Genomic DNA, 12,912 nt, shown 5'->3' on the forward strand with positions numbered 1-12,912 from the left:
TTTCCTCCAGGCGGGCTTGACCTCGCCTGCGTCAGAATGAAGAAAAGCGGGCAAAGGCATATGTAGGAGAAACAGGTCTTGAATATAAATCCTGCCAACTTCACAGTTTTTCTAGGAATCGGACACTCTGACCACAGGCCCCCCACAAGCCTGGCCACACCATGAATCATGCACCTCGGGATTTTTACTATTCCCTGGCCGCAAGGAAGGGGAATGCCATGCTGTGGTAGCTCTCTGGTTTTGAAAGATAAGGAAAAGTAATAAAAGGGTATTTCCTTTACCTTTGTTCCGTTTTCCCAGTGGACCCATAAATGGTTAATGGGCCTACCCTAGTCAGAGCAAGGTTCTGCCTCCTGTAAAGTTTGATTCCTGGAGGCAGATCTTTTTTAAATGCAGCAAGTGTCAGATAATTGGAAGGGTGGAGTAACTGTAAACCCGACACACCTTTGTCAGGACTTGTTAGGGAGCAAAGAACTGAAAGAAACAAGGGGGAGCGCAGGAGAAGGGAACATTTTTGAAAGATCAGTCAGCTCTAACACACCTGGGCTGGGTCTGGATAAAAAAAGTGGGACCTGCAAACGTCTTGGAGAAAAACATCAGGAGGAGAAAGACAGAGAGGGGGGTTTATTCAAAGTTGTTTCCAGTCCCTTCCAATCTCAAAGAAGGTAAGTTCCAGCAGGGATTTGCCCTTTTTCTCCCTTCTTCTGGGACTTTGATTTGACATTTGCTATTTAGAATGGAAGTGTCTGTTGGAGAAAATAAGATGAGATTGTTAAGGTTCGAGTATTGCGGGTAGAGGCGGTTAATTGATCACGGAAGGCTACTTTGGTTTCTGTGTCCTGCTTAGGGCCGGTGTTCTGGAGGAACAGCAAGAAAGATTCATCTGTGGGAAGGAGAAGAAAAAGGCCAGTTCAGATAAATTGGGCTCTAGTGGCCAGTTTGGTTTTCTTTTTTGGTATGATTTTCAGTATTGTAAAATGGCATGTATTAAATTGTTTTATTTAGGATAGGATAGAGTTATGATTCCTTCAATCTCAGTCTCTTCTCTCGCTCTCCCCCCTCCCTCTGTTTCCTTCTCTTCCCTTGACAACAGAGACTAGCTCAGAGGTGAAGTTACAGGGTGGGTAAGTGGGGTTTGCAGAAACACTAAGTACTAAGAGCTGAGATGCCGCCTGGGCTCTGTGCTGGCAGGTTCTGACTAAGCCCGAGAGGTTGGATGGACGTTGTTTATCACAGTCTCGAAAATACTGCCTCTAATCTAAAGTAAAGTGTAATATCTGAAATGATATAATTAATCCAGTAATTTCCTGGAGTCGAATTTAGAACAAGAAAATAAAAGCGGGAGGGACATTTTGTCTGTATACACCCTTTTACTGGCCAATTTGCCCCCTCTCCCCAAATCATTTTGGGGTGAGAATTAGCACCTTCAGTATCTCACTGGACCGCATTAAGCACTCAAGCAAAAACGACCACATTGCTTTTCGAAGGGGAGGCAACGCGTGTGGGACATCAGTTCATTTGTGGAGCAGTTAATCAGTAGCTAATGGTCAGATTCGTTAATGTCCATAAAATATTGGGAGGTTTTTAAAAGATAGTCACTTGAAAAGCAGAACCGTTTCTCCTCTCCCCTGCCTGCTGTGTCTCAGAGGTAAGGCCCAGATCTAAGTGAGCTCCTGCTGGATGCCCTTCAGACAATCAGAGGCGCCAGCTTTATTCTGACCCCTTCACCACACCCACGCAAATGTGACCAGAGTTTACCTGGACACGGTTATAGCCTTGCTTCAAGCCTGGATAGAAACTCAGATTCGTGAAACTGATCCCACCTAAGAACCAACCTCATTGACAGATGATGCTTGAGCAAAAGAAGCCTGGGTCTGTGTGGTCTGCTCAGTTGCTATTACTATCGGCAGCAGGACTTCACGAAACAGGGCTGGAAACAAGAGGCAGAATCACAAAGCTGGTGCCCAAACTCCCCCAGCCCCAAGTTATGCATAAATCACAGATGCCAGACGCAGCCAGGGGCACACCCGCTGCTGCTGTGCTTTGTAGAGACAAGCGCCTCTGAGACAATCCACCCTCGGGGGCTGGTTTTCCTGGCCCTCAAACTGCTTGCCCCATCTGTGTTCACAGATCAGAGTACTGCATGGTTTTCTCACACTGTGACCATTTTGTTGTTTTGTTTTAAAATTTGAAGCATGCAGAGATGGGAGTAATAGAAGCTGTAAAAATACTTGGGGTTCCTTAGCAGAGGCTGGGGAGTTCCTATTCTTAAAATAGGTCATTTTTTTAATAAAGCTTTTTATTTTATTTATTTATTTGAGAGAGAGAGAGACACAGATAGCAAGAGAGAGAGCGAGAGAGCACACAAGAGGGGAGGAGAGGGAAAGGCAGTCTCCCCTCCGAGCCAGGTCAGATCTCAGGACCCTGGGATCATGACCCGAGCCTGAGCCGAAGGCAGCCGCTTAACCACCTGAGCCACCCAGGCGCCCCTCATGGGACATTAGAATAAGGTCAGTGTAAGGGCTGACTATCCCTAACAGCTGTTTGTCCTTGTTTGTACGGGTGCCATCATCAGAATGGTTTTAGGTGAATGTGACATCATTTAAACGCAGTGGAAAGTAAGGAAAATTCAAAAGAGTAGAAAAATGATTTTGAACTGCATTTTCCTGCATAAGAAAGTATCATGGGATCATTTTTCTACATCTTCTAAAGAACATTAACTGTGAATAACCATGAAGCAGCTCCTTAGCACTACGGATGGAAATTAGCATAATTTTGGAATTGAGAATCTAGAGACCTGCTCTTCCTTAGTTCTAGTGAAGTGGCCTAAACATCAAAGAAGTTACAATTAAAGAGTTACAAATGAAGCAACTTGACGGCGCTTCCATTAAGTAGTGTTTTGGGCAGAGAGCACGCTGGCGAGCTCGGCGGGAAGAGGCAGGCTCGGGCCTGCGCCGGGCTTGTCACTTTCCTTTCCCTAACGTTACACTTCTTGAAACTATCCACACCGCAGCACGTTTAAAAAGGAAATCCCGCGGGAGTACCGTAGGTCCTATGGGACGATCCCAGTCCGGGTTTGTGCCTCGACCCGTCACTTTCCTTTCGATGACTCACTTAACGTCTCGTCTTACGTTTGGTTGAAAGGAATCCACGTCCCGGCACAACCCTGCCACTTCAGACTATCAGTGGCAAAGTCAACAGAACTCCGTTCTGTGTATTCCAGGCCCAAGAAATCATTCTGCATAGGACATAGGACACCTTCTCCATAGGACACAGCCACCTGTGGGGCTTCAGGCTGAAAGAGAGGCGGGGCGGGGGGGGGGGCATCTACCTGCAGCCATCTCAGACCCATTCTCTCTCTGAGCACCTTCAAGTAAGGAGCCCGCAGGCCCTGGAGGAGGAGGGTATCTGATTTCTTAGCAGGTGGTCCCTCTCCTCGGGCCCTCTGGAAGTTGGGGGACCCTTGGCATTTTGCTGTACACCTCAAAGCTCCATCATTAGGACTTAAGACTAAGATTGGAGTGCCTAAAACAGTGGGTTATTTTTCTGGGTACAGAAAGAACAAGAAAACGCTCACTAGGTTTGCAGCCTAGACACGGAGACCCTTATCAATGGGAGCTATCTTCAGTCTGCCTGGATGGCTACAAGTAGAAGAAACCCAGCCAAACCCAAATGGATAGCTGCTGGCAGCAGCATTCTTGTAAGGATCAAAACACACAATAACTTGTGGGAAGTAAAAGCTTCCGTGGCCTGTTATAAACAGTTCCTTTCCAGGCTAGTATTTCCTATCAGTCCAGGTACCACCCTAGGTGGTTCCCCACCAGCAGCCAGGTGCATTTGAGTGTTTAATCTCCAAAATGCCTCCTGGTCCCAAGCTAACGACCAATTAAAAAAAAAAAAAAAAGGCAGGGGTGCCTCAGAGATACCAAAGGCAATTACTGCTTCGACAGAAGGTTTCAAAGAGGGGGTCTGGTGGCCTGTAGGTTTGCGTGACAGTAATCGTACGGGTTGTAGCCGGAATGCAGACACAGACACAGGCCAGGTTTGGCCTTCTCAAGAGCTGCACTCCCTTGTGAAATTGTTTACGGAGCCCCTCGTCTTTGGCTCTGGGAAACATACCAGAGCCAAAGCCACCTTCTGTGGCTTCTCAGGTCCAGTCGGGAGTTTTTTTCCATGATGCCTCATTCCTTGCCTGGAGCTGCATTTACGAAACTCCAGTGAGCAAGAGGTTGGCAGTTCGACCAGGCCCTGAAGCTAACTGTGCCGATCTTGGTTCATTCCACCGGCTAGCTGAGTGGCTGGTCTCCTGTGGGCTTGGTTTTCAGCGGGGAAGTCACCCAGGGCCACAGTATGACTTTCGCGGGCCCTAGATGCATTTGATTTTGTGGACCCCTTCCTCCATTAAAAAAAAAAAAAAAATCTTAAAAAAATTTATTTTATAACTGCATTGAAATAATATAAACCAGGTTGGATTGTGTTCATTCCTCCTTCTGATTTTAAAGATTTTCTTTTTAAGATTTATTTATTTATTTGAGGGAGAGAGTGTGTGTGTGTGTGTGCGTGAGTGGGGGAGGGGTGCAGAGAGAGGAAGAGAGAGAATCCTCAAGCAGATTCCCCCCTCAGCACAGAGCCCGACGCGGGGCTGGATTCCAGGACTCCGAGAGTGTGACCTGAGCCAAGAGCAAGAGTCGGACGCTTAACCAACTGAGCCACCCAGGCCGCCCCATTTCTCCTTCTGATTTTAATTTTTTTTAAATTTTTATTTATTTATTTGAGAGAGAGAGAGAGCATGAGCAGGAGGGAAGGGCAGAGGCAGAGGGATAGGGAGAGGCAGGCTTCCCAGTCAGTGTAGAGCCCAACGTGGGGCTCCATTCCAGGACCCGGAGATCATGACCTGAGCTGAAGGCAGACGCTTAACTGACTGAGCCACCCAGGCGCCCCTCTCCTTCTGATTGTAAAAAGAAATTAAAACCCTTTCGTGGACCCCTAAAAGTGTGATAGGATTAGGTGCTGTGCCTGAGTGCCTATTGGAGAAGTCGAGCCTGAAGTCACCAGACAGGTTAAAAAGACTGTAGGAGAAATCTTCAAGCAAGGGGCATACTGGGCAGAAGTGGCTTGCCCAGAATTCTAGAATCCAATTTGACCTGCATCCAAAAGAGGAAGGGAAGGTCACCTGCATCCAAAACAGGAAGGCAAGGTCACAGTGGGGAGAGAGGGAATCACAGGAAAAGCCAGATTTCAAGTCCTCCCAGATGTGGGAGAGGGAAGCACAGCAAGAACCCAGTTGGGATGTAGATTGCTGTTGTGCTCTCCTGGTGTTTAAGCCTCGCCCCCCACCCCAGCCTCTTGCTGTCCCACGGTCTCAGTCCATCTACGCTTCAGGTCACAGTGGACAAGATCTCAGTGGTTTTCCCTTCCGGAAGCAGTGAGCAGAGGGGGAACATAGGTAACATACAAATATGCCCTTCCTACATATTTCTGCAGATTTTACACATTTTCTTCATATATTTTTCCTACTCATGTCTGCAAAGAAGCATAGTGGGACTAGCTTGTTATGAAGGGAAAGTTCCATATTGTGAAAAGTATTAAGTGCCATATAAGTACCAACAATACAATAATTTTTTTTCCTGATTTAAGTCCATCAAACATCATTCTCCTATCTAAACTCTAAATAATGAAGCATGAATGTGTTCTATACATCGAGTTCCATATAGAACACTGAACATTACGGGATACAACAAAATGAGTTCGTTAAAGTGCCTTGATGGATATCCTTCAGCTGTCTGTTAATCTGGCAAAAAGAATGGAGGTTTTACAGTCAAAGGTCAGGGCACCACATCTTCCATGTAATCCTATTAATGCTCAGCAGGGGGCAGTCTGGTCAATGAGATCCTGAAAAATAAGCTCTCCATACAGAATAGAATCCAAAGTGAAACTATTAAATGACTCCCTCTTATAACTGAATCAAGGAGTGGGAAGGACTCTGTAAAAAAATATGTACAAGAAAGAATTATGCCTTGAATTCTGGGAGTCAAGTGTTTTTGGTTCTTAGTTTGCATACTTGGGGCCTATGCTTCCTAAAAGCAATGGTAAGACTCATGGCTGATCATGGTTTCTGGCTTTTCTGCAGGTGGCTATGGTATGGATGTAACCAAGAAAAACAAACGTGATGGCACCGAGGTCACTGAAAGAAGTAAGAGCACGAGACATAACATTATAAAAGTAATAAAAAATTGGGGAAGAGTAAATAATTCATGCCTAATTCCATCACAACTACTCATCATTTCTAAATTATTTATAGTTTTCCTTGGATTTTTTTTTCCTTTTTTTCACTGTATCATTTAAAATGTTTTCCTAAGTAGACTTTATTTCTTCCCATAAGATGGCTTTTGTTGATTTTTATTTTAACATACTTGTAATCAAAATATGTGCTTTTTCTTCAAAAATGAAAATTACCGTTTCGATGTATAGCTTTCATAATTAGCACTTTTAATAGCTGCATAATATTCTGTGGAATGAATCTGCCGAAGGCATTTAACCATGTCTTTATTTAGACGACAGGGCAACAGAAATCCAAAAGACTAATGTCCTACTAACTGCAGGGACAAAGTTAGCATAACACCGGTGTTACAGTTGCAATCTACACTTAAACTGAAAACAGACACATTTCTTTTGTGAAACTGCCCAAATGATAAATTCAGAGACATTTAAACTGTCCCCAAAACAGTTCTGGCTCTTTCATTTATCCTGTGACTTTCATATATCTCAAATAAAAAAATTCTGGCTTCACAGACTTGGAACGTTAGGTTAGGAAATACTTTATTTTTATGTGTCCAAGAATCCCAAAGGTCCACACAATAAGAGGTTTCGTGAAAGCTCAAGGACTGTTACTCAAATCAAGCTGCCATTTTAGTCTGAAAAACCATTTCCTGTTATGCATGGAATGCAGTTTCTGCCACAGTCATCACCCCAGGTTCCTCCAGGACGAGGCAATCAATTAGGAAAATACCCGTGGAAGAAGGAAAAGGGTGGAGGCAACAAGACTGGTGCGGGATGGAGCAGTGGCGTGCAGGACAGCTTAAATTGTCACACACTACCCTGCGGCTTTTCTCCTTTCGCCACCCCTACCGACGCACATGCGCACATGCATATACATGCACCTACACCCAGGCATGCGCACATACACATATACACGGGCATGCGCACATACACACCACACGTACACATGCACACGGGCATGCGCACACAGGCATACACCGCGCATGTGTGCTGTGGAAGACCTGTGACTTCAGCTTAATTGCTGCTCCTTTATGTCCCACACAGAGGGCGGTGGTGATGATGGTCACCGTCAGAGAACAGCGTTGGCCCCGCTGTGGTTTTAGGAATCCACCCACCTCCCCATGTTGCTGCAGGGGAGAGAGAGGTTCGGGAAGGCAACTGGTCTTTCTTCCTTTTTTTTTTTTTTTAATATTTTATTTATTCATTTGAGAGGTGAAGAGCTTGAGAGAGAGAGAGAGAGCACAAGCAAAGAGGAGGGCTGGAGGGAGAGGGAGAAGCAGACTCTCCGCCGAGCAGGGATTTCCATCCCAAGACCCGGGGATCAAGACTGGAGTGGAAGGCAGCCGCTTAAGCGACTAAACCACCCAGGGGCCCGGCGGGTCTTTCTTCTAACAGGTGTTTAAAACATACTGGAAGCTTTTATTACCTCCATAGACTAACCATCACTTGGGAGTCTAGAGAAACCCAGTCTGAGGAGGCAAAGGCACTGGTTCTTCAAGTCTGTTTTTGATGCGTCTATCCCTGGTTTTGCCAAGCACCAAATGTGACTTAACTAACTCCCTGCCTTCCTACACCGCCCCACACTCAGGATGGCCCTGAAGATTTTAGAATGAATTATGTCCTTCAGACACCCTGTTGAAAAAGAAGTACAAAATAATTATCCGCTTTGCAGTGAGATCAGCCAGGGTAATGCACTGGCCCCAGCTGAACTGGGTGACCTTTGGAAGGGGCAGTGCAGACAGAGTGTGGCTCGACACACGTGAGGGTGACTTGAGGCCCTGGTCCTCCTTCAAAGATCCAGGCTTGGACTGGATCTAATTGTTAGATGAGACACGGATGCCAAGGTGAGTCATCCTTCTAATCAGTGGGTAACTACTTTTGGTTCCAAAAGGATATAAGTGTATTTTCCAGGTACATTAAACCCCATTGTTGTTGCACATACTTTCATGTACAGAGGGTCAGATCACGTATCTTAAAGCACAAGTATACAAAAACCTGTGTTGAACCTAATTTGAGATGCTGAGCCTATGACAGATGTTAGACCTTGCCAGAATATAGGGAATTCAGTGCATTATATAAGATCTTACTTTTTATTGTTTTTTTCTAGTTATCACGGAAACAGTAACTACGAGACTTACATCTTTACCGCCAAGTAAGTGACTATCTAAAGCTTTCTTCTCAGTAAGGCATGTGCGAAGGCACATGTAACCTTTCCCATAGGTGCTTACTCTTCAGCTGAGCAAATCCAAAATATCTGAAATCTTTTTTAATAGTTGTAGTGACATTAATTTATATACCACAAAATCCACCAGTTTGAAGTATACATAATTCAATGGTTTGTTAGTATTGTTAACTTTAAAAATAAGATGGCCAGTTATTTTACCAGTAGAATATGGGACTAGCAAAGAATCACAACCTGGAACAAGCAAGCTGAGACAGAACCACCGGCAAGTACAACAAACAAAGGAGAGGAACATTATTTTATGGAGAAGAAAGAGGAATCTGAGAGGTGTTGTTTAAATGAAAGACCGTTGGAGAAAAGCTAGAGTTCAGGGTGATAGCTGGTTCCTCATTGGCCAAGGTGCAGGTGTACTAGATTTCCCGTGGGAGATGCAGTGTACATCTTTCCCTGTTGGGCCCTGCTGATGACTCTTTCCCGTTGAGGGTTCTTCTGTTGGGTCTGTAATTGACATTAAGTGGCATGGCTCCCTTTCCGACATCCCCCTCCAGCATCAATTCACTTTAGCGAGGTTTCCTTTTATTAATTTTCATAGTATATTTACGGAGTTGTGCAGCCATTGCAACAATCTAATTTTAGAACATTCCATCACCCCAAAAGGAAACTTCATGACCATTAGCAGTCACTCCCCATTTCCCCTCCCCTCTCCTCAGCCCCCCGAGAACCACACATCTACTCTCAGTCTCTACAGATTGACCTGATTGGACACTCGTATCAGAAACCTTATCCAGCCGGAGCATAGGGTGGGAGAAAGGAACCACCAGTCGGGCTTCTGTCTGTGTCCACTTGTTTTCTGAGGAGGTCCTTAGGTTGAGTGGATTCTGTATTGGAGAACTGAACCCTAAAGCTACCCTTGCACCTGCCAGGCAGCCTGGCTCACAGAGGATGGGGACGAGAGGTCAGAGCATGACAGGCCGCCATGTGGAACACCAGTGACACAGAGCTGTCACTCACCCCTTCAACAAGTCTAGCGGCTGCCATGTCTGTGGCACTGACCAGGCGATTTCCAAAAAGCAAGCCCAACCCACGTCCTGGCCTCATAGAGCCTTTCATCACTCAGCTGCCTTTTCTAATACTTCAGTTTTCCTAAAGAGCCACTTACTATGCTTCACCCAGAAGACTTGTCCTATAAATGGGGTGGGATATTTGCTCTTAACATTTCTATCACGAACAGAGTATGGCAGCTTGCACCTGCAAAGGGACCCCAAACCAGCAGGGTGGTGGGTGATAAGCCAGCAGTGGTCTCCACAGCGGAGCAGGAGGGGATCCCCTGGCCTGACTCCGCCCATAAATTGTCACCTGCTTCTTGTTTGTGCAGAAGGGGGAACCAGCAACGGCTATGCTAAAACGGGCTCTCTTGGTGGAGGGAGCCGGCTGGAGAAGCACAGCCTGACCCATGGCAGCAGTGGCTACATAAATTCAAGTAAGTGCCTGCTGGTGGAGGGACTGGGGGAGAACTGATGGGCAGGGAGAGAGGGACCTACAAGGAGAGCGATGGTCACAACTGCTTGTCATCCATTCCAAATGCCCCTAATTGTTGTGTCACTGACACACATCCCAGCCAAAGTGATACTTTCAAAAACAGCTGCATTTGAAGCCTCCTTACGATGGGATCAATTTTCATTAAGTCCGCATATAATTAACAATACTCAAGAATGCATCGTGGGGAGGTGGCTCTTTTACCACTGAATCACTCTCAAGCCATTTCTTTTAGGGAAGGGTGTGCGCAGAAGAGGGTTTAAATTTGAATTAACAACAACAAAAGAAACTTAACGACTTGGTTACTCTGCTCAGGGAGTCTAGTGACACACAATCCACACTGAGTTTCCACTGGGCAAGCATCCAACACAGGCCCATTGTTCCCAATGAAACGCTCTTTCACGGTAGCTTTCAAACCGAAACCACACAGAGCAAAGCAAAACAAAACAAAACAAAAAACAAGCACACATATAACCCCTGAGGCTATTTAAACAATCTTGGATTGACACTGAGAAAGAGGACCCAAGACATGCAAATAGCCTGTTGACCAAGAGGAGCGGTTGCTGTGAGCTGTCGCTGTGAGCTGTCGAGGAACACCTCCTCATCACATTGTGTTCTGGTCCACCCAGCCATGAGCTGCCATTAAATGCCAGGCCCTCAAGAAAAATCCTGCCAGAGCCTCTCCATTGCCATGTGCAGCCACGTCCACAAAGGGCCCCCTGCTTCCTTCTGTGGTCAGCTGGGGAAGGACCAGCGGCCATGAGCCCAACTCCCATTTCTGAGCCGCCGTGGCAATGCCGGGGTGGACCGTGTCAGCGGTGTCCTCGGAAAGTCCTCTGGGGCCTCCGTAGCGCCCTCTTCTATTGTGAGCAGCCTCGGTGTAGTCAATATAACTGCAGGCCGGTCTGATGCGCTATGAGAGTTGATGCTCTGAGAGTTGATGCTTTTCCCCACTCGCAGGTGGGAGCACTCGAGGCAATGCCTCCACGTCCAGTTACAGGAGGGCTCACTCCCCTGCCTCCACTCTGCCCAACTCACCGGGCTCCACCTTTGAAAGGAAAACTCACATCACCCGCCACGGAACATACGAAGGTATCAGTCCCATATTTTTTTTTATTTTACATTTTATTATTATTATTTTTTTATTTTATTTGAGAGTGAGAGTGAGGGGGGAGGCGCAGAGGGAGACAAGAGTCTGATACTTAACCAACTGAGCCACCTGGGCACCCCTCAGTCCCACAGATGTTAGAACTACTCTCTCCCCCAAAGAACTTCACTTATCCTTTGAGGATGGAATTATTAGCCACCCCTGTTTAGCTGTTTCTGCCCTCACCTTTCTCTTTACTCTTATTTTGATGTGGTTTGGAGTGTTGGGGTCTGGAGCCAATAGCCAAGAAAGAATTCTTGAGACGTCTTTAGTGCAAAAAGGTGGTTTTAGGATAGCCCGGGATAGGACCTATGGCCAGAAAGAGCTGCTACCCCAGGATTGTGAGGAGCAGCTGATGATATACTTTGGGGTTGGGGGGAGAAAAGACAAAGGGAAGTTCCAAAAGGATTTTCATATGCTAACGAAGACTCACCAGATACTTGAGGCCTGGCTATTGTCAAGCTAAGGTTGTTTTTCTTTTCTTTTCTTTTCTTTTCCTTTCTTTTCTTTTCTTTTTTCTTTTCTTTTCTTTTCTTTTTTTAAAGATTTTATTTATTTATTTGATAGGGAGAGAGAAAGAAAGCACAAGCAGGGGGAAAGGGAGAGGGAGAAGTAGGCTCCCCACTGAGCAGGGAGCCCGATATGGGGGTGGGGATCAAAACCTGAGCCGCAGTCAGGTGTTTAACCAAAGGAGCCACCCAGGCACCTCAAGCTATGGTTGTTTTTCCCTCTAGCAAGGCATTGACAGTAAGACAGTTGGGAGCTTCCTGGAAGAATGTTATACTCTGCTTGCCTCAAGTATTTGGTAATGGCTGTGGGTTATAAGGAAATTTAATTGCATCTACATTTCCTTCTGCCTTTGTTTCCCACATCAGTTTCATTTCCTTTACAGACTCGAGTTACTTGGAGATTTCATTGACTTACCCACCCCCTTACTCATTCATCCAGTATTTTATCACACAGCGACCGTGTGTTTAACACTGTGCGGAATGCCTTTGTGGACACGGTAGGGGCCAAGGGCAGGCTGGCCCAAGACAGGCCACTCTGGCATGAACACTCTTTTGAGTTAAAAGCAGTCAAAACCCAGCAGATTCAGGAAAAGCTCTTACCTCCCCCTCAACTGCCTGCTTGTACCAGGAAGAGAGCTATTAGCAGAGACTCCCCTACCTCAGACACATACGTAAGGCAATCTTTGTTTTCCAACCATCTCCTCTCACCGTCCTGCTCATAGTGGTCTTTCTGCCCTTTGTATCATTAGGCCCCTACCCCTCTCCTCAGCTCACACAAGCCTCACATTGCCTGTCTCTGGAATTTCCATGTCTGTGTGGATTCCCTGTATGCACAAAACTAAACTCGATTTTCTTCTTTCTCCTGTTAATCTGTCTTATGTCAGTTTGATTCTTAGTCCAGCTAGAAAAATCCTGAAGGGTAGAGGAAATTCTTCCTTTCCAACAACACTTAAATGACTTAGACATGAGGGCGCCTAGGTGGCACAGTCGGTTAAGTGCCCGACTCTTGGTTTCGGCTCAGGTCAATTCTCAGAATCCTGGGATCGAGCCCTGCATCCAGCTCCGTGCTCAGTGCAGAGTCTGCTAAGATTTCTCTCCCTCCACCCCCCTCCGCATGCACTCACTCTTGCACGTTCTCTCTCTGTATATAAAATAAATAAACAAATCTTTTTAAAAAGGATAAATGAATTAGACATGGCTCTTGTCTTCACGTTGCCTCTGGTCTAATAAATAAGCAAGCTGACGGATAAAAACTGGGA

At 46.0% G+C, this 12,912-nt stretch overlaps 1 protein-coding gene across 1 annotated transcript in view; it reads left to right on the forward strand.

Moving 5' to 3' along the window:
- Positions 1-524: 524 nt before the first annotated feature.
- Positions 525-12,912, forward strand: part of COL17A1 (collagen type XVII alpha 1 chain) — a 49,829-nt gene continuing 37,441 nt past the window's right edge. Inside the window, exons 1-5 of the mRNA XM_087862731.1 lie at positions 525-665; positions 6,131-6,193; positions 8,387-8,431; positions 9,837-9,941; positions 10,958-11,089. Coding sequence (XP_087718857.1) covers positions 6,142-6,193; positions 8,387-8,431; positions 9,837-9,941; positions 10,958-11,089 — 334 coding nt within the window. The 5' untranslated portion in view covers positions 525-665; positions 6,131-6,141. The remainder of the gene's footprint in view (positions 666-6,130; positions 6,194-8,386; positions 8,432-9,836; positions 9,942-10,957; positions 11,090-12,912) is intronic.

Source organism: Ursus americanus, chromosome 6 (genome assembly GCF_024610735.1).
Source record: "Ursus americanus isolate L20-20 chromosome 6, mUrsAme1.1.p, whole genome shotgun sequence".
NCBI lineage: Eukaryota > Metazoa > Chordata > Mammalia > Carnivora > Ursidae > Ursus > Ursus americanus.